Source organism: Protopterus annectens, chromosome 11.part0 (genome assembly GCF_019279795.1).
Source record: "Protopterus annectens isolate FY-2018-M chromosome 11.part0, PAN1.0, whole genome shotgun sequence".
Lineage (NCBI taxonomy): Eukaryota > Metazoa > Chordata > Ceratodontiformes > Protopteridae > Protopterus > Protopterus annectens.
The window spans coordinates 1,143,883,624-1,143,906,382 of record NC_056745.1 but is presented as its reverse complement, the minus strand read 5'-3'; the positions used below and the strand labels follow the sequence as shown (position 1 = coordinate 1,143,906,382).

The following is a 22,759-nucleotide window of genomic DNA, read 5'->3' as shown; positions in this document are numbered from 1 at the left end:
CAATACATTACATACCATTTCTTCAATTAATTGCTTCCATTGTTTTCTAAGCAACTTGCTGTTGTTGTAATACCGGCAGCAAGGCTCAGCATCTAAATACATAAATGACTGCAGATTAGAATGTAACTCTGCCCAGAAGCCTTTCAGATGTAGAGCCTATGGAGTCAAATACAAAAAAAATAAATAAATAAAAAATAACCAGTGCGTATAGTTGGCAGGATGTCTGAATGCATTTTCAAAAGCTGAAGCAGGACATATACTTGAAACAGTCAGATGAAAAATTACAAAATGCATAAATGTAAACCTTTGAGGCAGGAGAAATCATACACTTTCAGCAGATGCTCAGGGTGGCAAGGTATATGAAAAGGAAACAAGAAGTCATATTCTTTCTGTTATTATTTTTTGATATATAAGGCAGCAGAAATTGGTGCATTCTGTCTTTTATTGACAAGATAATTCAATGTCATACACAGATGCCGACATGCACAGACCCACAAGACTCTGGCTTTACTAACATCTGGGAAGCTGGGAGAGAATCATGAATATCTAGAATGCTGCAGGTAAAGGTCATGTGCATTCGTTTTACCATTTCATTTAACTGTAATTATGCTCTCTAAATGTAAATCTGATTCTGATGCTAAAACACACAGTTTTACCTTAGTTACTTCAGTGGAACTATGTTTAAGTACAGTAAACTACATCTGAATGTAAGTGTACATTTAGCAACCTCCTAGTTACTTTGTGATTTGTCGTAAGACCTCACCTTCTAATGATGCAGTTATTGGCACAAACAGTTTGAAGTGGGTAGGGTTTGCTGTACTCTGTAGCAGAATTCAAGACATAAATGTATCATCATCAGTCACTCAGCCTGTCAGTCAGACTATAAATGAGCTGAGAAATAAAAAGGTTAAGATTCCTTGTACAATGCATAACGCTTGTCATACCGTATGATACAGATTGAATACTAATAGTTGTCTATGTGATAGTCACATTTAGAAAGAAAAGTAGAGGTAAGTGAAATGATGCCAATGATAACTGTACAATAAAGGGTATTTGAATGAATTAGTGCTGGAATGAAAGCTTTGGGAAACTATACACATCAGTGAAGATGAAGGTAATGAAGATATGATGAAGATTACAGGAAGTAAATGGACAGCTGCTCAGTTTTCAGGAAATACAAAGAAGATAATGTTTTACTTGGGAATGTGTCTGTCTGCATGCAAACAAGTCAATATGGCATGATTTATGTAAAACACAAGTTTACAGTAGTTAGCAGCCATCTTGTCAAAGAGGTGACTAATGTAAACAGGTGTAATGACTTTTTTAATTAGGCCTTAAAGCTTGCACTTAGTTGCACTGATTTATCACAATTAAACAGAGAGGCAGCACTATGTAGTAATACTGACATGGGTAATGTATTTTTTTAAACACAGTGTACATAGGCATGGAACAAAATAATGCAGTCATCTTAATGGGAGTAGCATGTACTGTAAGGCATAAAGTTGGATGACTTTCAGCTGGCAAATTATGCAATGAAAAAACGTTTATTCTTCATTTCAGCCTAAATGCTTAGCATATATAGAATAAACTATCATTGCTCAGAACATTTTCATTTATTAAAGAAAGCATGATGTATCTCATCTGACAGTCTTTTATTCAGCTAAAAACGTATCACTGTTCATGAAGCGATGCTCTTGGATGTAGTTCTGACCAGCGAAGATCTGCAAATCAGTCACTATAGAAATGATTACACAAAGATTTTTCTAGAATTAAGAAAGCCTCATCAGAAATTAAAAGGTAAATGTCCCTTCAGAAAAAGACACTACACCTTTAAACCTCTTTTCCCCACTGATATGATAAGAGTCATCCACGTTTAGGTACCCGAAGGATATGAATACCAAACAAATAAAGGGTGGTATATCAGGAACACAAAACTGTATCATCTGTGAAGCTACTGACCAACTTTTGTTCATATGAATCTGCAAGTCAGTTAAAATATAGTGCAGTGTTTTGCTTTACAGTAAAGCCAAACTGCAGGACAGCAATAACTAAGAATTTTATTTTTTTTCTCCAGCTTATAGTGACCTCACAGATGATTACGTTGGTTTGCATGAGGAGTGTGCCTGCATCCTCATATGCACTGTGTGGGATATTGACCCCCCCCCCCTTGACCCCCACATAAAATGTAGTCATTTTGGAACATACTTTGATTGGGAAGTTCAAAAGACATTTCTTTATAAACACTTGTTTAGAAAAAACTAATGATGTTTGTTTCACTGATTTGCCAATCTGAGTAAAAAGTGGCATTCTGAACAATTGTGTTTGACACTCCTGATGGGGGACAACTAATGCAAGCAGCACTGACTATACAACTGGCATGAAAACAAGACTGAAATGGGCAGAACAATAAAATGACAATAATAACAAATTGCAAATGAGGGGACCAGCAATGAGCAACAGTATGATGTCATGTGTCTTCTATCTCTGGAAAAATCAATCAGCATCCCTGGTTACAAAACAGAAGTGATCCTAGGTCAAGCTTTATAAACATCTTTAAACAAATTCATTATTTCTAAAACCCGAAGTACCAGAACTGGTACTGCGGCACAGTCACTGAAAGAATGTGGAGCTACAGTGTTTAACAGACCATGACAGAAAGGGGAATTAAAATGATTATCAGCCAGTGTCTGAATATTCTATAATAAATCCTAAATTGTAAACTCAGTTTAACTCAAGACTGTGACTCCTGTTTGAACATAGCTCCTGTTTACCCATCAGTAATTCTAAGCAATAAACACACAGATACTGCCTTCTAAAGGAGTACACTTTATTTAGTCCATATGTCCACTGCATAGCCGTGCCAATTTCTGGAAGAAAGACACTAGTTTTGGTCTAGTTATGTCTCTTGTGCTTAATGCCTCAATACGTGGAAGTGAAAGTTGCTGCAATATGACTGCGGTCTACAACTCACAACTCAGTGAAACATGTTGCATAACCCACCAAACCACCATCCTGAGAGTCATTTCAAACTGCTATACTATAAATGTATTTAAATATTTCCTGTTACCATGCCTTTCAACTAGAATGGATCACTGCTACTGAAATAAGGTACATTAAAGTGATACTTGACAATGACATGGTCCTTAGTGCAGCCGCACAGAAATTTCAGGGTACAAGTGTGCATCCAAGTTTCCAAGAAACAAAGGTGCTGTAATGTAGGGGGTTGTTCAGGTCAGACAGTAATTAAGCAGAATTTTTACAGCTATACTGTCTAATGTACAAAACTTCTACATACAAGCAGAACCAAGAATGTAATGAGAAATGGTTCTCTTTCCACACCCCAACCCCAATCCCTTACTCCTACCATAAACTCTTTCCCTTCAACCACTAGTCAGCATCATTTCTTTGGACCCCGCCCCCACTTCAGAACAATTCTGCATTCTCCTTCAAACCTCTCTTCAATCTTTCCACCACACTTTTTGTTATTGTCTCTACCCTTACAACCTTAGAACTTTTCTCAGTAAACAGTCAGTGCTACTTATAAATACAATTTATCACATTGCACTCTTTGTTCTACTCTGATATGATGTGGCTTGCCTGCAGTCACCATATTGTAAATCTCTGTACATGATTTATCTTTTATGTTTTCACTTTGCATCAAATTGCTATGTAAACTGATCTTTATATACTTTTTTTAAATGTACTGTATTTACACACCTGGGTTGAACCTGAAATATGCCCCAAGAAGACCTGCAGTCTACCTTGATTAATACATAAATAAATGTAAATGGAAAGCTCAAAGCTTAGCACAGAATAAATATTTGAGGAATATAACAGAAAGTTCACACCGGGGATCACACCAAAAGCACTACTAGATAGGGTCCAAGGGTACTAGCTGTCAGTACAAGGGTCTGGGGAACTACTAAAGGGGCGGTGAATACCGCACAACGTGGCTGGGCTAATATATGCCTTCAGGCAGATAGCCCAGTACCAACCTATGAACCTATATGACATTATTATATAGGTAATGCAGATTTTATCCATGGCCAGAATAATAGTATACACTGATATAATTTAAGAAATAAGCCTCTTACTTTTTTAAATATCTTTTAAATAAAAACATGACATTACAGAAGTTCACTTCTGTTCCATCTCTTCTCATAAAGTTCAGCATTTGAGGATGGCTGATTGATACACAGCACGTGTACCTTATTTATGTGCTGACTCTTGCACAATACATCATTTTTTTTTTTTTACGGAGAGGCATGCTCATGCATCCAGCTGATTACATTAGAACACTTGTGCACTCTCAATGTAGCCATTAAAGTTTTCTAAAAATATTTTAATAAGTTATAAACCATTTTGCTTCGGGAAGTGTTAATGTACCAAGGGCAACATTTTCAAATCTTCACTTAGAATACATACTTGCTGGAGTCAGCAGTTTTTTTTTTTTTTGAGATACAGTCATACCAGTTTCTGTTCTCTTGGTTTTGTTTTGGAGTTGTTGTTCTTCCTGTGGGTAATGCTTAATTTACACTGAGCACATACTGGTAAATAACCAGTCACTGTACATATAAATTAACATGAATCACCTTTGTCTGTATATTACATGTATAACCCTCGTGCTTCCTTTGCAGTTCTAATCTTTCACCTATTTTGACTGCTGTTTTCTATTTGATTTTCCTAGGAACAGTCACTTGGAGGCACAAGTGGAATTCCACTGACATTTTAAGGAGGACTCACAGCAGGCAATATTGTATGGACCTTCATGTCTGCACACTTGTGTCTTGCGTCACCTTTTTTGTAGTACGATAATGAGGGCATTGAACTTTACACAATGTCATTATCTACATGCAGTACATAATCATACAGCAGTGATCTCACTGTACACTCATACCAATGTTCCTTGTGGCAGTTTTAGCAAACTTCATCACTGACATTTCACTATGTATATAACAATCCTTGTTAGTACCAACTTCAAACAAGCACATTAAATATCCTTTTTGAAATGTTATACTATTATATATTCTGATTTCCTACTTTTTGTTTTTTTTCTCCCTGACCAGAGGCTCTGCTGGGTCCACACTTTATTTTATGTCAGAATGTACCAAAATGGTTCCATTTCAGGTGTGGCAGCATCTGAAGGAATGACACTGCATCAACAACTTTAAAACCTGTACAAAATCAGAGATGTCTGCAGTGTACCAAAGCCATGAATGTGTGGAATATGTTCAGTCCACAGATAATCTTGTGTGTGAAGCATACAAAGATTCACTGTGCCCTACAGGTGGACATCACCTTGGCACACTAAAATCCCCATGTACTACTACCTGTTTTTTTGCATGGCCACCGGGGAATGTAGGTGGAAGTAATGAGGGAATAGCAACAGCTGGGAGTGGTGACAGGCAATTGTAACTTAACAATGGATAATACTACACACTAGCAGCCAGCTACACAAGCAGTGTAGAGGAAGACTGCAATAAAACATAACTGTCCCACTGCATCTGTGAGGCAGTCTTAGGTCTCCTCTGTCATAAAAATGAGATAAGGTCTACAGCTATACAGTGCCAATAAAAAGCAAGTAAATAAAGTTGGACATGATAACCAGCAGCCATACACCACAGCAGGATATACTAGAATATTTTTTGGGGGGATACACTAGAGATTTTGTATAGGTTTGCTGAAAAAAAGAAGAAAAAAGAAAAGTCAAAACAATACTGGACAGCATTAGGGAAAAACAGGAATCTCAGGAGAAAGTAATAGTCTACTGGGAATACATAAAAGAAAATATACAGGAAAGAAAAACTGACAGGCCAAAAAAGAGCCGTAAAGATGACTGAATGGATTATTGAGGATAAGAAATAAATTATGTATTGTTAACATTTTGCATTCTGGATAGAAGATATTAAAAAAGACCTAAGAAATAAATTATATGAAATAAAATACTTGCTCAAGAAAATCTGTCAAAAGCTTCAAATGCAAATTTGCGTATTAATACAACATATTCATGAAAAACATTATACAGACCAAGCGACCTAGGGCAGTTTGGAAAAATAAGCAACTGTGGAAGTGCAAAGATATAAAGAACGAAACCTAGAGATTTTTAAAAGGTATTAGAAAGAAATAAGGACATGGGAAAGAAAGAGAAATCTGACATGGTGTGATATTTATGCAAAAGAGAAAGCCAAACTAATCAATAGAAAAAAATGCAGCTCCAAAGATAGTTAAAGAAAAATACAAGCAAAGGTATCCCGACATGGAAAATTTCAAAATACAAAAATAACATCACAAAAGGGGAATGTAGAATTAAAGATTAGTAAATTAGAAGTTAAACCAGTAGAGGCTGAAGTTATGGAACACCTGCAAAGTGAAGGATTTAGTGTAGAATGTCTAACACAGGTTATGTCACATTAAAATGGAACAATGAGTTCCCAAAGTAAATAGAAGCATGTGGAGGGGGAGACTTCTGAAGAAGAAATATGGACATGGGAAGGAAAAAGCGATTTAATATGGTGCAGTATTTATTCAAAGGAGAAAACAAAACTAATCAATACAAAAAACAGCATCAAAGATATTTGAAGAGAAATACAGGAAAAGGCATCTAGCTATGTAACAATATAAAACATAAGAAAAAGGGAGGAAGCAGAAAAGAGTACTAGTAATAGAGAAGTTAAAGAAATAGATATTGAAATAATAGATTACATAAAAAGTGAAAGATTTAGTGTAGAAAATCCAACTCTGGTAATATCATAGCATGATGGAACAGTGAGTCCCCAAATTAAGAAGAAACAGGTGGACTGGGAATCATCAACTCAGATGCCACATGATATTTTGGAGTCTTCAGAAGGAAACTAGTACAAAAGTTCAGCAATGGAAGGTAAAGGAAATGGTGGCAACTCTGATGCAGTCAATGTTGTGAGAGATAGGTCATTGAGTTCCCGTATGAAACAGCAATGGATGACACAGGATGCAGCTGAAGAAAATATGTCATGGGAAGATGTTCTAGAACTTTCTGTAGAATGCTTACAGGGAATGGACAATAAAGAATGCACCTTCAGTTTAGAAGAAAAAGATCTAAGGGAAGAGCTGCTTGATTTAATGGAAAAGGATAGACATATTAAGATCGATGAAAGAAATAGATTACAGAAAGTCAATAAGACCAAAAATGTTAGCAGTCTGATAAAACAAATGACCACAGTAATCAAGAATATTAACAAAAATGCATGTGGTAGAACAGAAGTAAACAGGATATATTACTGTGCAGCAAAATTAATAATAGATAAAGTCTTACCACAAAAATACAAGGCAACAAGGGAAAGGAAGGTAAGCAATCAAATGGCATCTAGAATTATCAAAAAGAGAAAACTACAACGCAATTAAGACAAGTGGTATCACTGTTAGAAGGGTACAGAAGATGGAACAGACCAATAAAAATACTTAGAAAGATATAGATGATAATAGTAATTAGCAGTATTAGAACAGATCAGGACATATCATGCACTACTGCAAATAATAAACTAAAGATATCCGCACAGGCAGAAAAACTTAGAAGAAATGCACATAAATAAAAACAAAAAGTACAAAACAAGGAATTTATTGATGATCAAAAAAGTTTTTTAGAGAATTGGGAAACAAAGCAAAAGGAATAGAAACACCACCAAAAAATAAATAGACACATTTTTGCAGAAATATTTATGAAGACCCTGTGGAACATAACAAAGATGCTGAATGGATAGAAGAAGTAAAATAAACAGTAAAAAGTTCAATGTACAGGATATGAACTGGGATGAAGTTACAGCCAGAGATATTGAAGCAAAATTAAGAAAAGCTCCTAAATGGAAAAGCCCAGGCCCAGATGCAGTACCTAACTTCTGGCTAAAAGTATCAACATCTTTACATGAAGATTTAGACCCGAGTAAGAACTATTTATATGCACACCCTGAACAGACACCAACCTATTTAACAACAGAAAAACCAATACTCCTCCTTAAGAGTGAACCTGCAAGCTATCCTAAACACTATAGACCAATAACTTGCTTTCCAACAATGTATAAACTATACACTGGAACTAATGCAGACAGAGTTTATAGTCATTTAGAAAACTCAATTAAAGCAATAGAACAAAAGGTTAACAAAAGAAAGTCATATGGAGCAAAGGATCATTTGTTGTTAAATAAAGTCATAATGGAACATTGTAAAAAGGGAAAGACTCTAAGTATGGCATGGATAGATTACAAACAAGTATTTGACAGATGTAAAGGACTGCTCCTAGATGTATAAGATACACTTTGCTTTGACTGATTACATTACAGTAACCAAGAAACAGTGGCAAACTACTTTGCAGCTAAGCCACGATAAAGGGAAAATTATTATCCCAGAAATAAAAATTCAATGGGGGATATTACAGGGTGACTCATTGTCACCGCTGCTCTTTTGTCTTGCCCTTAGCTCACTCAGCAGAGCAGGTCATGGTTACAATTTGGCTCCCAGAAAACAGCAAAGTGTAAAGGCCTCTCATCTTCTTATTGTGGATGATTTAAAACTGTACAGTTCAAAAAATGAGGAGCTGAAAACAAAACTGAAGTGTTCAAAACTTTCTCATGTGATGTAAGAATGTCATTTGGTCTTGATAAATGTGCAAAAGCAACATTTAAAGCAGAAAAGCTGCAGCGCCAAGAAAATGTCAGTCTGGGACAGGATCTTGAGTGGGAGGGTGTGTATAAATATTTGGGAACTGATGAAGGATCAACAATAAAACATGAACAAATGCAAACAAAACTCAGTAAGGAATATTTTACAAGACTAAAATTAATACTGAAAGCAGCCCCGACTTCTAGGAACAATGTCCAAGCTATAAACAAACTTGTTCCTACAGTTCTAACTTACAGTTTTGGGGTGACTGACTGGCCCCAAACAATATTGGATCATTTGGACAGGAAAACAAGAGAAATGCTTCACGCTTATTGTTGTCTTTCAGCTTTTCCCGGTTAGGGGTCGCCACAGCAGAACTCCGGTCCGCTAATGATTGGGAGTAGATTTTTACGTGCCGAGTTGCCTGCCCTGACGCACAACCTTCAACGAAAGCACGCCCATTCATGCATGTCTCCACACAGAAGAAGCTCTAGCTGAGAATCGAACAGGACAATGTCTTACTGTGAAGCGACAATGCTACCACAGCACCACCACCGCAGTTTAAATGCTTCACGCTTATCAAATATGTAAAAATCACTGTATACCAAGATTATATATCCCTCGTTCTGAAGGAAGTATGAGCCTCCTCAAAACTGATTACATGTACTGATCTGCTATCATACGACTGCATACATATCTGCTAACCTCTCCAGATCCAAACACAGTGAAAGTTTTGAAACATGAAGAGATGACTTCTCTGCTTAGTTTAACAGAAGCATATTGGTGTCAAGCAGGAATGGAAAACAAACCAGAAATAGACAAAAATCAGGCAGCAAATGAATGTGACAAAAAAAAAACAAAAAACAAAGGAAAGAATATAAGGTGAAGGATTAGATGAGAAAGCAAGAAATGTGGAAAATGCATAAATACAGTTGCAAGTTTGGAACAACCCCATGTTGATCAGGACTTGACACAGGAATGGTTAAGTAGATGTGAATTTAAACCAAAAGAGGAAAGGTTAAATTAGTGGCCTAGGATAGTGGAATACATATAGATTGGTTAACAAAGTCCGCTGAACATGTGGGAGAAACAGATATATGCAGGTCCTGTAAAACAGAAGTGGAAGCAGTTGCACATCTTGTTGCTGGGTGTGATACACTAGTAGCAGAGGGCCTGTATACTGAAAGGCATAATAATGTAGCAAGACTGTTGCATAGGGGATTGTGCAAAAATTACACTACTGAAGTAGCTGACAAGCACTGGAAACATGAATCACAAAGCATTATTGAGAATAATGAAGTTTACATCAAATAGGATCACCCATTACCAACAGTTCAAAAAAGGTACAAGAATACCATAGTAGTTCATGAAAAGAAGACAAAAGTAGCATCATTCATTTATATTGCTAAACTCAGTGATTACAGTGTCTTACGTACAGAGAGACATAAAATACTAGGATTTGAACTCAGAAAAAAAGGGCAATGCGGAAAAAGGATAACCAGGCAGGTCCAATATTAGTAGGAGAAATGGGTCTCATAAAAACGAATTTGCAGTCTTATTTAGATATGCTACAGATACATGCGAGTCCATATGAACTGCAGAAAGAGACAATTCTGAGCACAATGTGGGTGCTGCAAGGAACAGTTTTGGCTACCATCAAAGATTGAAACAATACTAATTTCACAAACTCTAATCATACTTTGACTTAGGAATGGGGTCCATTCCTTTCCTGGTATTAGAAACCCAAAAGACTTGGAGAAATTAAACCGAAAGAATGCGAAAAGATGACAGCGAAGACTTCAGGAATGAAGTAAAAAGGGACTTTATAACAACCAAATTAGGCAGAATGAAGGATCTACAGAGGAGAAGTGCATGTTTACGAGATGCTGAAAGTGAAGAACTAAAGGATCTGGAATGTGTTTGGAATAAGTATTTGGCGGAATCAATATATAGAAAACAGACAGCTTGTAGATTACATTTTTTTTGAAGATCACAAAAATATTAGCAGGTAAGTTCAGAGAGGAGAAGGTAGAAAGAAGCTTAGTAAAATGAGGGACTCAAAGATGGAAAAGTGTGCAAGAAGCCAAGAAAGACTGCAGGCCTTCTGAGAAACTACTCTAGGTCATTATACACTCCACAAAGGAAAAAGAGACAGATTGGTTGATAAAGCTGGGAAATTTTTGGGAAGGCTTATAGAATTACATGTTAAGAGGAGAGGATGGTAGGCCTATTCTGAACTAAGACATGGAAAAAAAGATGGTAAAGCTGGCTATGGGTAAACCCTTAGGATGGGACAGCTTTCCAATAAAGACATGGAAAGAGTGCAGTCCACAATTACTCTCGACCTGTTTAGACTTGTTTCATTGGATAATGCAGCAGAAAACTGTATTCCATTATCATTGAAAAAAAACTGTAATTTCAGTGATATTGAAAGAGTACAGAGACCCAGCTAGTCCAAGTGTTTTATTGTCCAATATCAGTACTTAAACATGACTATAAAGCATTTGCAATCATCTTGGCAAACAGGCTTGAGAAAATCCTAGCAAAAGGTCATAGATATGGGACCAATCTGGATTTGTAAAGGGTGGGCAAACATCTGATTACATATTAAAGATGCAAAGGATATATGCAGAGGCAGAGAGGAGTGGCAGAAGTCTGACTTTGACAGGCTTTGATAGTGAGAAGGCATCTGACAGAGTGCACCTGATGTATCTTTGCAAAATACTATATAACATGGGTTTCTAGAAATGAAAATTTCCGTTGTGCCCAAAAGGCTTGCAGAAACAAAATTTAGTTTGAGATATACCAGTTAGCAGAAATTTCTGTCAAAATGAGAATACCGGTGCCAAAAGGCAAAAACATTTCAAACACAACTTTTCGTCATTGGTATTCTGTGTTTTAGCCTAGGGGCTGTCCTGCCTTATATAAGTGGTACAGCTTGGGTTATTTCTGCTAAATATCTGAGCTTTGGCTGGCCACGATCTACCTGCAATCAACTGGATGTATAAGTGAATTTAACTACACTTTTATCTGCACTTTTTCATATAGTACTGCATTGTATTTATTTTTGTTTCTCACTCAATATTAATTGAACTGAAAATTGTGGCTCTGTGTCTCTACAGTTAGTTCCCACCCCTAGTCCCTGTTTTTGTTTTGGTGTTAATCTTAGTGGCCTTGAAACTGCCCGCCCCTCTTGTAAATTTGTATTTGGATACTCCTTCTGGGCCCATCTCATTTGCTCACTCAGTTGAGTGCAGTGAGATCATATTCTGATTTCAGGCACTCCTACTGTGTACAAAGAGAGCATTTGGAAAGGACAACCCTGTAGCCTCTTAATCCTGCTCTGTTCCCTCCCAAAAAAAAAAAATAAAAAAACTTTATTCAGCTGCTCTTACTGTAACTGTCTTAGTTGCTGTTCTGCGTACTGTTGTCTGTTCAGTTCCTCTTACTCTGCACTTATTGCTGCTTGTTAGTAGCCTTCTAATTTACTGCCTTCTGCACTTGTTTTTAGTTGTTTGTTAATTTAATTGCATTTATTTAAACCGTATTTGTCGTAATACTGCTACACACTCGTGTGCTAGCCTGCAATGCATTTGAATTGTATTTACTGCTGTTTTTGCTGCTTTTCTGTAAAAAAAAAAAAAAATTCTAAGCTTGTTTCCTGCTTTTCCTGTAACTAGTCTAGTCCAGATACAGATCTGCTGTATCCAAGACTGCTGGTAAGCTACTGAGCCCCCCACACCTTTCTGTATTGGAGGGAAGCCTTCTAGCTTATCAGTGTGGTAAGCACTAGGTAGCCTATCTACCACAAGAGGAGTGGTTTCTGGCCCAGAAATGATAGTTTATTGGCCGTTTGGGAAGCTTTTCCATCTCCTTCAACCTTCTGGTTTAAAAGCCTGCTTTTGCTCCTGTTTCCTGCCTTTCCTGTTACTGGACTAGCCCAGGTACAGATTTGCTATATGCAGGACTCTTTGTAAGCTTCTGAGCCCCCCAAGCCTTTCTGTGTTGGAGAGAAGCCTTCTAGCTTATCAGTGGGAGTAGTAAGCACTAGGTAGCGTATCTACCACAAGAGGAGTGGTTCCTGGCCCAGAAATTGTAGCTTATTGGCCGTTTGAGCTGTTTTTTTTTTCATTTCTTTCAACTTTCTGGTTTAAAAGCCGCATTTACATTTGTTTCCCGCCTTTCCTGCAACTAGTCTAGTCCAGATACAGACTTGCTGTATCCAGGACGGTTGGTAAGCTTCTGAGCCCCCCCAAGCCTTTCTTTGTTGGAGGGAAGCCTTCTAGCTTATCAGTGGGAGTGGTAAGCACTAGTTAGCTTATCTACCATGAGAAGAGTGGGTTTTGGCCCAGAAATTGCAGTTTATTGGCCGTTTGGGCAGTTTTTCCATCTCTTTCATCTTTCTGGCTTAAAAGGCCGCATTTGCACTTATTCCCTGCCTTTCCTGTAACTAGTCTAGTCCAGGTACATATTTGCTGTATGCAGGACTCTTTGTAAGCTTCTGAGGCCCCCAAGCCTTTCTGTGTTGGAGAGAAGCCTTCTAGCTTATCAGTGGGAGTAGTAAGCACTAGGTAGCCTATCTACCACAAGAGGAGTGGTTCCTGGCCCAGAAATTGTAGCTTATTAGCCGTTTGGGCAGTTGTTTTTCCATATCTTTCAACTTTCTGGTTTAAAAGCCGCACTTGCGCTTGTTTCCCACCTTTCCTATAACTAGCCTAGTCGAGATACAGAGTTGCTGTTTCCAGGACTGCTGGTAAGCTTCTAAGCCCCCAAGCCTTTCTGTGTTGGAGGGAAGCCTTCTAGCTTATCAGTGGGAGTGGTAAGCACTAGGTAGCCCGTCTACCACAAGAGGAATGGTTTTTGGCCCAAAAATTTTAGCTTATTGACCATTTGGGCAGTTTGTCCATCTCTTTCAACTTTCTGGTTCAAAAGCCCACATCTGCACTTGTTTCCCACCTTTCTTGTAACTAACCTGCGGGAACGCACTAGAAAGCCTTAAACTGTTACAAGCACTTAATTCTCCTTGTCAATAAGGCAAAATTAATCGTAGGCACTAAACAGCCTATAATTGCAAAATACCTTGCCAAGGTAAGGGAAAACAGCTCTTGTACTTTACAGAAGAAACACCGAACAAGCATTCCAAGGGTCAGCCTCCGGTGATTCCTCCTGTCCATCTAGTGAATCTGGGCATACTGGGGCAATGCAGCAATTGTCTCATGTACACAGTCAACCCTCTCCTCCTACTGCCCAACACTACAATCTGCGAGAGATGCACTTACATAACCAAACTGGAAGCAAAGCTCTCTCCTGCCAAGATTGTGCTAGACAGTCAAGAGGAGAAGGTTAACACCTGCACTACACTTCAAGCAACACATAGCCCTTCAAAACTCATGCCACCACATCCACACATGGTAACACTAAACCCATTTATGCGGAGCCCCTTAACATTAACCTGCTCAAGCAACAAGGACCTCCAAAGCTGAAACGCAAACAAACACCAATCACAACCAAAGTGACACATAGCTCAAAACACCAGTGTGCCACCAAACAACAGCCCCTAAGGCAAGACAATGTACCCAACACTTTAGTCATAGGTGACTCTATAGTCAGGCACACTGATGTCCCACTCACCAGGCTGAACAAGGAGAAAATTTCTGTCAGCTGCCTGTCGGGTGCCAGGATCCGCCACATAATGCATGCACTCAAGTCACTCCACAACAAGTACAAATAGGAATGTCATTGTCCATGTTGAAGTGACTGACTTAAGACGTACCACCCTGGACTACATGAAAAGAGACATGGAAGAGCTTTCGGATCATGTGACCCAGGCAGGTATGACCCTAGCCCTGAGCAGCATCCTGCCTTCACCTAGAATGATACCACAGTATAAGGACAAAATGATTGACTTCAACAATTGGCTAAGTTTCTGGTGTCATTCAAAGGGGATCCAGTATCTGTCTGTCTGGGACGACATGATCAACAGACCACGATGCTTTGCCAGAGATGGTCTGCACCTGTTGCCCCTGGGATTGACGTTACTGGCTAAGGCTCTTGCCACCCCTGTAGTGCCTTTTTTCAGCAAAGCTCAAAGGACAAAACCACCACCATAACTGATATAAGCATGCAAAATATGAAGGTAATGCTACTCAATGCTAGAAGTCTAAACCTCAAAATGCACTCTCTCGAGGCACTTCTAAAAATGGAGAACATCGATATCTGTGCAGTAACTGAGATCTGGTTCAAGGCTCCAGAGAGCACCCCTGCAATACCAGGCTACAACTCTTACCACACTTTTCAGCCACCAAACCAGGACCGAAACACTAAAGGTGGAGGAGTGTCCATATTCACCAAGGATATTCACACCTCCAGGCTAGTTGCCGAACACAATGCATCTGAAATCCTACAGGTGCAACTAACACTAGGTAAGACTGCAATCCAAATTTTAGCTTGCTACAGATCCCTCACCATGCCCCAAGATTCTCGCTACACCTTTCTAAACATATTAGAAAATATTAAGATACAACCAAACACCCTAATACTGGGTGATTTCAACTACCCTGCCATTAATTGGGAAAACTACTCTGGTACCAACACCTTTGCCCAACGGTTCTTGGAATTCAAAAATTCAAACACCCTGGACCAACTAATCCATAGTCCCATCAGGGGCTCAAATATCCTAGACCTGGTCATCACCAACATGGGAGATCGATGCTCCACACCAGTAGTCACCCCCTCATTGGTCAGGTCTGACCATAAGCTAATCACCCTTGACGTCCAAATCCCACCCCCACCCCCCAGTCGGGAAACCTCCAAAAAACTTCTCCAAAGCCAACTTCATGCTACTCAAGTCAGAAGTGACAAACTTCATAACACCCATGCAGACGGGAACTGAAAGTTCGAATGCTGAATCCTACACTAAGGCACTGTATGAGCACATCCACTCGTGCATGAATCATGCCATTCCAAACAGAACCAGGATGGTCTCCTCCAAAACAAGGAACCCAATCTGGTGGTCTCCTGCCATAAACAAACTATACAACAGAAGGAAGAAAAGTACAGCTGTGTACACTTACCATAAATATAGATGTTCGAGTATATTCACTGTTGCAGTCATTATATTTGGTAATCTGCTGGCAGGTTACCCTCAGTCGGTCTGAATAACAAAGTCTTGGGTCCTGCGTCGGTTGCTCTCTTCTCTTCCATGACGTCAGGTCGTCAGGGGTATAAAACATGCAGGCAACGCCATTTTATTCAGTTTTTCTTGCCCCACATGTCATGTGCCCCCCAAATGGGGAGCAAAAATATATATATAAATAAACAGTAAATATGTATAAATGCACTTTTAGAAATATAAAATTTACCTTCAACTAAAAAGAAAATACACCACAAAGGCTTTTGAGTATAGTGAAGGATAGAGAAAAGGTATAGAAAAGGGGGATAGCGGGTGGGTAACCCGGACTGCAACAGTGAATACACTTGAACATCTACATTTATGGTAAGTATACACAACTGTACTATGTTCTTCATGTTTCACTGTTGCAGTCATTACATTTGGGTAGAATCCCAAAGCTATGGATGGGAGGATAGAACTAAACAGCATTGGGAGCGGCTATAAGGCCCTGCAGGACTGCAGTGGTAAAGCCTGCCCTGGATTTGGAGAAGAGAGGTAAATGATAATGCTTTGTGAAGGTGTGAACAGAGCTCCAAGTAGCAGCTTCTAGAATGTCTCTGGTTGGGACCCCTCTGAGAAAAGCTGCTGAAGTAGAGGCAGCCCTGGTGGAATGTGATCTGATCCCCTTGGGCACAGGTTTGCCATGGTGCAAATAGCAGAAACGAATGCAGTGGCTTATCCATTTAGAAATAGTCTGCTTTGATATAGCCTTCCCCTCTGATCCTGCAGCAAATGCTACCAGTAGTTGCTCAGACTTTCTTAGAGATTTGGTCCTACTTAAGTCGAATCTTAGTTGTCTGTGTACATCCAATGAATGCAGAATCCGCTCCCCCTTGTTCTGAGGATTTGGGTAAAACGTTGGCAGGTGAATGGTCTGGTTAAGTGCACACTGGATACCACCATAGGCATAAAAGAAGGATTGGTCCTGAGGGACACCCTGTCCCAGTAAAATATAATAAAAGGCTCCACTGCCATGAGAGCCTGTAGTTCTGAAACCCTTCTTGCTGAAGTGACTGCCAAAAGAAAAGCTGTTTTCCAAGATAGAAATTTTATATCCGCAGTAGCTGCTGGTTCAAAAGGAGGCAGGGTGAGTTTTTCCAGCACAAAATTGAGGTCCCATGCAAGAGTTGGTGCTCTTCTGGGAGGCCTTAAATTTTTGGCCCCTCTAAAATATTGTTTAAGCAGTAGATGATTAAAGAGGGGAGGCTCTGTGTTGTAATGAGGCGAGATGGCGGAGGCATGGATTTTTATTGAAGAAAAAGATAGGCCCTTGTCATTCATCTCAGTCAGATATTGTAAAATCTGAGGAATATTGGGCTTTGCTGTGTCTATTCCTTGTGCTTGGTTCCAAGCACAGAATGCCTTCCATTTATCAGCATAAGATTTTCTAGTACTAGGCCTTCTGGTTTCCAAAATGACACCCATCACAGATTTACTGAGAGGTGTTGTTTGAATAATTAGTTGATTAGCCATGCTGCAAGATTCAGAGTTTGGATCTCAGTGTGCAGAATCTGATAGATCTGCTGAGACAGTAGATGAGGTATTTGAGGCGAGTACCATGGAGGAAGGTGAGACATATTCCTTAGAAGCGGGTAAGACATATTCCTTAGAAGTGGGTACCAGTGCTGGCGGGGCCAGTCTGGAGCAATTAGGATCATTTTTGGTTTTTCCTGTCTGACTTTTAGTAAGACCTTGGAAAGCAGAGGCAGAGGGGGAAAGACATAAACTGATAGGTTTTTCCAGCAGAAGGATAGAGCATCCACTTTCCATGCTTTTTTGTGATGAGTTCTTGTGCAGAATTTGTCCAACTGATCATTTTGGGGAGAGGCAAATATATCTATGTCTGGGCTCCCCCATTTCTGTGTTAACATGCTGAAGATTTGTGGATCCAGTTTCCATTCGTGAGGGTTCATAAGATTTCTGCTTAGGTCGTCTGCCAGAGTATTTTGCTTTCCTGGTCGGAATTGAGCTTGAAGATGTATTTGGTAAGTCAAGGCTGTGTTCCCCAAAGCCATGGCTAGTCTGCAAAGGGGGTAGGAATGTGTACCCCCCTGCTTGTTTATGTACCACATAATTGTGGTGTTGTTCGTCTTTATCAGTAGTTGTCCTGGATGAAGTAAGCCCTTGAAGGCTATCAGAGCATTCTGAACAGCTAGCATCTCTTTCTGGTTGATATGCAGATGAATTTGGTTTGGGCTCCATTTGCCCTGAATGCATTTCCCTGACAGGTGGGCCCCCAAGCATAGTCTGATGCATCTGTAGTTAGGGTTTGGGTGGCAGGGGGTAGAATGAATGACAGTCCCTTGTTTTGGTGACATGTCTCTGCCCACCAAAGAAACTCCTGTTGTAGGGAGGGAATGAGAGGAATCATAGTTTCCAGGCTGTGATAATGCTGACTCCATAAACTTTTTAGGTACCATTGAAGTTTCCTCATATGCAGTCTCGCATATGGAATTAGTAGAATGCAGGATGCCATGAACCCCAAACCTGCAGAATTCGTCTTGCAGATAACTGGGTTTTTGTTGCCATTTGTTTGAAGTATGTTGTCAGTTGCCTTTGTTTGTCTGGCAGGAGGTAAGCCATCTGGGCAGTTGTATTCAAGCTTGTACCCAGGAATGTAATTACTTGAGAGGGTACCGGTTGTGATTTCTTTTCGTTTATGGTGTACCCTAGGCATGCTAGAAGCCTTTTTACAAACACCAGATGTTGAAGAAGAGTGTCCTTGTCCTCTGCTTGAATGAGACAGTCCAGATAAGGATAAATTTGAATGCTTTTTTGTCTGCAGAATGCAATAACTGGCGCCAGGCACTTTGTAAAGACCCTGGGTGTACTAGATAAGCCAAAGGGCAGTGCAGAGAATTGGTAATGCAAAAAACCTGCTTTGAAGCGGAGGTATCTTCTGCATGATTCCCTTATTGGGATATGGGGGTATTCCTCTTTTAAGTCTAGAGTTACTAACCAAGCATTCCTGCCTAGCATAGGCAGTAGCTGTTGTAAAGTCAGCATTTTGAATTTTGGAATGTACAGGTACATGTTCAGAATCGATAAGTCCAGTATTGGATGCCAAGAATCGTCTTTTCTGAGTACCAGGAAAAGTCTTGAATAAAAACCTTGTCCTTTTTCCTTTTCTGGTACTGGTTGAATAGCCCCCATATCCATGAGCGGCATGACTTGTTTCTGGGCCTCTGCCCACTGGTTTTGTGGCAGATCCGGCCATTCACTTGGAATTGGCAAAGTATGGAAATGAAATCTGTACCCCTGGGATACTACGTTTAATACCCACTTGTCCTGGGTAATTAACTGCCAATTTTGAGCATGAAGTGCTAGTTTTCCCCCCAAAGGGGCTGCCAAAAGATAAGTGCTTGGTGCTGGTAGAGGGAAGTCATTGAGACTGTTTACTGTAGGGTGGTGCTTCGTTTCCTCCAGATTTGGAGGTGGAGGCACCCCATTGCTTTGATCTGTAAGAACCCTGTGATTGGTATCTGGAGCCTTTTGAGTGCCTGGAATTGCCCTGAGTGACTCTGTTGGACACAGGAAAGGACCATTTTTTTGTAGGCCAGTGCCTACTGAACCTGGGTGGCTGCACTTGCAAGAAATATTTTACAGTTTGCATAGATTTAGCTTTGTCTTCCATTTTCTTTAAAACCTCTTCTGCCTTATTACCAAAAAGAGTATCATGCTGTAAAGGGGCATCCAACAATTTAGCTTTAACATGATCAGGCAGATTTTGCTCCTTGAGCCAGGCATGCCTTCTAATCACAGATCCAGTAACGATGGCCCTACAAAAGGCCTCCAAGGAATCAAAACCACATTGCAAAGTATGCTTTCCAACCTGTTCTGCTGAATGCAATAATTCCTGTAACTCTTTACTTTTCACACAATCAGAAATCAACATCATTTTCTGCTTCAGTAAGCCCATAACATGCTGTTGATATTTAAGCATATGAAACTGGCAGTTTAAAGCCCTGATTGCCAAGGTTGCAGATGTATAAACCTTCTTACCCCATCTATGCAGCGCCCTGTAATTTCTATCAAAAGGGGTAGGATTTTTGGCTGCAGAGGCCTTTACACCTTTAGGAACCTGATAAATAGTCTCAGGATCAGCAGCAGGATTTTTGAAAATAAATTTGTGGGAGTTAGGAACCCTGTAATATCTGTCTGGCTTACTAGGAACTGGAGGCAGGGAATCAGGAGCCATGCTTGATTCCGAAAACACATCAACAATGTCTAATACAGGAGGTATTGTCAAAGACCTATGCTGAAGAAGAAGAAGGAAATCCCTAAGCCTCTTTTTTGATTCAGAGAAGTCCTGACTCTCCCAGTGAAAATGTTCCCTTAAAGTATGCAGAGTCTCTGCAAAAGAGTAATCTTCAGGAGGAGATGCAGACGGGATGGATTCCTCTGCATCAGAATCCTCATAGGGTGGAATAGAAAATTCCTGATCAGAAGTGGGATCAGAAGAAATGGAAACCTGTTCTGAAGATTCATAGTCAGTGCCTTGCCTAGGCCTCTTAGGGGGGGGGGGGGTTGGGAACCCCTAATCAAGGTAATTAAATCCTCAGCCATTTTGATCATCTGTTTTTTAGGCATAGGAGCCTGAGCACATGGCTCATGCGTCTGTTTTTTAGACATAGAAATTGTTTTTGACCTTGTTTTTGTTGCTGGCGTCGGTTTAATATAAAAATGTTGAGGCCTGAAAACACCCTCAGAAGCCGGTACCTACTCAGCGGCTCCAGACCAATCCAAGGGAGAGACATCCGCGGGTTCAATACTCTGAGAATCTCGTGGCATATCGGACTCCGAATTGGTCTCGGTAGAGGCCTGCGACTCAAAAGTAGCGGGTATCAGGGGCTGCAAAAGCACCTCACTGAGTACCGGCGACTAGCTTAGGAGAAGCTTCATCATCTATTTTGGACCTCGACGGTCTGTCTCTGTCTTTTTCTTTGTGTTTTTTATGAACTCCAGTAGTCGGATTGCTAATCGACAACATTTTAGGATAATTAAATCTTGGACCAAAATATTTAGAAGCAAAAATATACCAACGCTTAATAGTGCATTGGTTAAATCTAGCACACAAACGACAGCAAGGCACGTTGTGATCAGGGCCTAGGCAAGGAATACAGTACAAATGAAAATCCTTATGAGATATTTGCTTCTCACAAGTAATGTAATTATTAACTTTTACTGACATTGGTAAGGAGCAAGAAAAAGTTTCCCCAACGGGGTACTTAGCTTTAGTTTGAAGACTTTGGTTCTGAAACTCGAATACGAAAATTTCAGGAGTCGGCCGACCGGCACTTGCGAACTGCTTCTGCTTCGGGCACCACGTGGCAAAAAAGACTGAATAAAATGGTGTCGGCTGCATGTTTTATACCCCTAATGACCTGACATCATGGAAGAGGAGACAGCAACCGACGCAGGACCCAAGACTTTGTTATTCAGGCCGACTGAGGGCAACCTGCCAGCAGATTACCCAAATGTAATGACTGCAACAGTGAAACACGAAGAACATCTGATGCAGAAAAGAGAAAAATCCCAGTATGCAAAAAACTCCATTACCAGCCCCAGTAGGAAGCTAAGATCCCTCATAAAATCCTCCAAAGCTAGCTATGAAAATAAAATTGCCAAAGGTTCCAAAGACAACCACAAGGCATTTTATAGTTATGTCAAGAATCTAAATGGCAATGCTCAGATCTGCTTTGAGCTACAACAGAATGACATCAAATGTACTGATCCCAAGGATATTGCCAATATCCTGGCAGATTTTTTCAGTGCCAACTTCACCCCCCTCTTACCCCCTAAAGGGCCCATCTCAATATCAAAAGACTGCCAAATTCCAGTAATCACGGCCACACAGGTAAAAAGCACACTCTCCAAAGCTAAAAATACAGCATCCATGGGACCAGACGACATCCTGGGCTGTGTACTACATGAACTACAAAATGAACTGGCACCCCACCTAAGTGTCATGTTTAATCATAGCCTCACCTCAGGCTTTGTGTCCAATGAGTGGAGCACAGTTACAGTTATCCCACTCCACAAGGGGTATCCACCTTGGATCCCAGGAACTATTGTCCCATAAGTCTGATGAGCCTGATCTGCAAAGCCATAGAACGCAATATCATGGAACTTATAAACAAAGACATTGGCAACCTTCAAATACTGGACCCCACCCAGTTTGGCTTCGTAAAGGGACAATCTTTTCTCCTCAACCTAACTGAATTCTTCAAATCAGTCTCCAGAGCCGTGGATGAGGGTAAGGCAGTCCATACAGCCTATCTGGACCTCGCCAAGGCCTTTGACACCATCCCCCACTCTGGAATCATAGATAAACTTAATAAGCTGGGCACTAATCCCTACATCACTCGATGGGTTGCCAACTGGCTTACTGACAGAACCCACACTGTAAAAGTAGCCGACTCAAAATCCAGCTCCACACAAGTGACAAGAAGAGTACCTTAGGGTTCAGTCCTGGGACTGCTCTTGTTTGGCATCTACTTCTCTGAAGTACAGGATAGCACTAAGGGACTCTGGCTAACAAAGTTCACAGATGACTGCAAACTGGGAGCCAATATTGAATCCCCAAATGATGTGGCTATTCTATAAAAGGGCCTTAAAGAAACAGACGCTTGGTGTCAGAGCCATGGGCTCAAGCTCAATGCCAAGAAATGTATAGTTAACCCCTTTGGGAAAAAACAAGTACCCATGAATTACCACATAAGTGGCAGTACACTAAATACCAAAAGTGTGATAAGGGACTTAGGGACACAGGTGGACAGTGGTCTCACCTTCGAGAACCACATAGTCACAACAGTCAGGAAATCCTTCTATGTGGCACACCTCATCACTAAGGGCTTTTCATCCAGAAAAAAGTAGGTCATTGTCCCGCTGTACTCATCCCTCATTAGACCCATTATAGAGTACAACGCCCCATTTGGTATGTACCTCACAAGACAC

General features: G+C 40.2%; 1 protein-coding gene across 1 annotated transcript in view; it reads right to left on the bottom strand.

Moving 5' to 3' along the window:
- Positions 1–22,759, bottom strand: part of LOC122815037 (gamma-secretase activating protein) — a 1,452,063-nt gene that overhangs the window by 769,060 nt on the left and 660,244 nt on the right. The window contains exon 11 of the mRNA XM_044087286.1: positions 16–156. Coding sequence (XP_043943221.1) covers positions 16–156 — 141 coding nt within the window. The remainder of the gene's footprint in view (positions 1–15; positions 157–22,759) is intronic.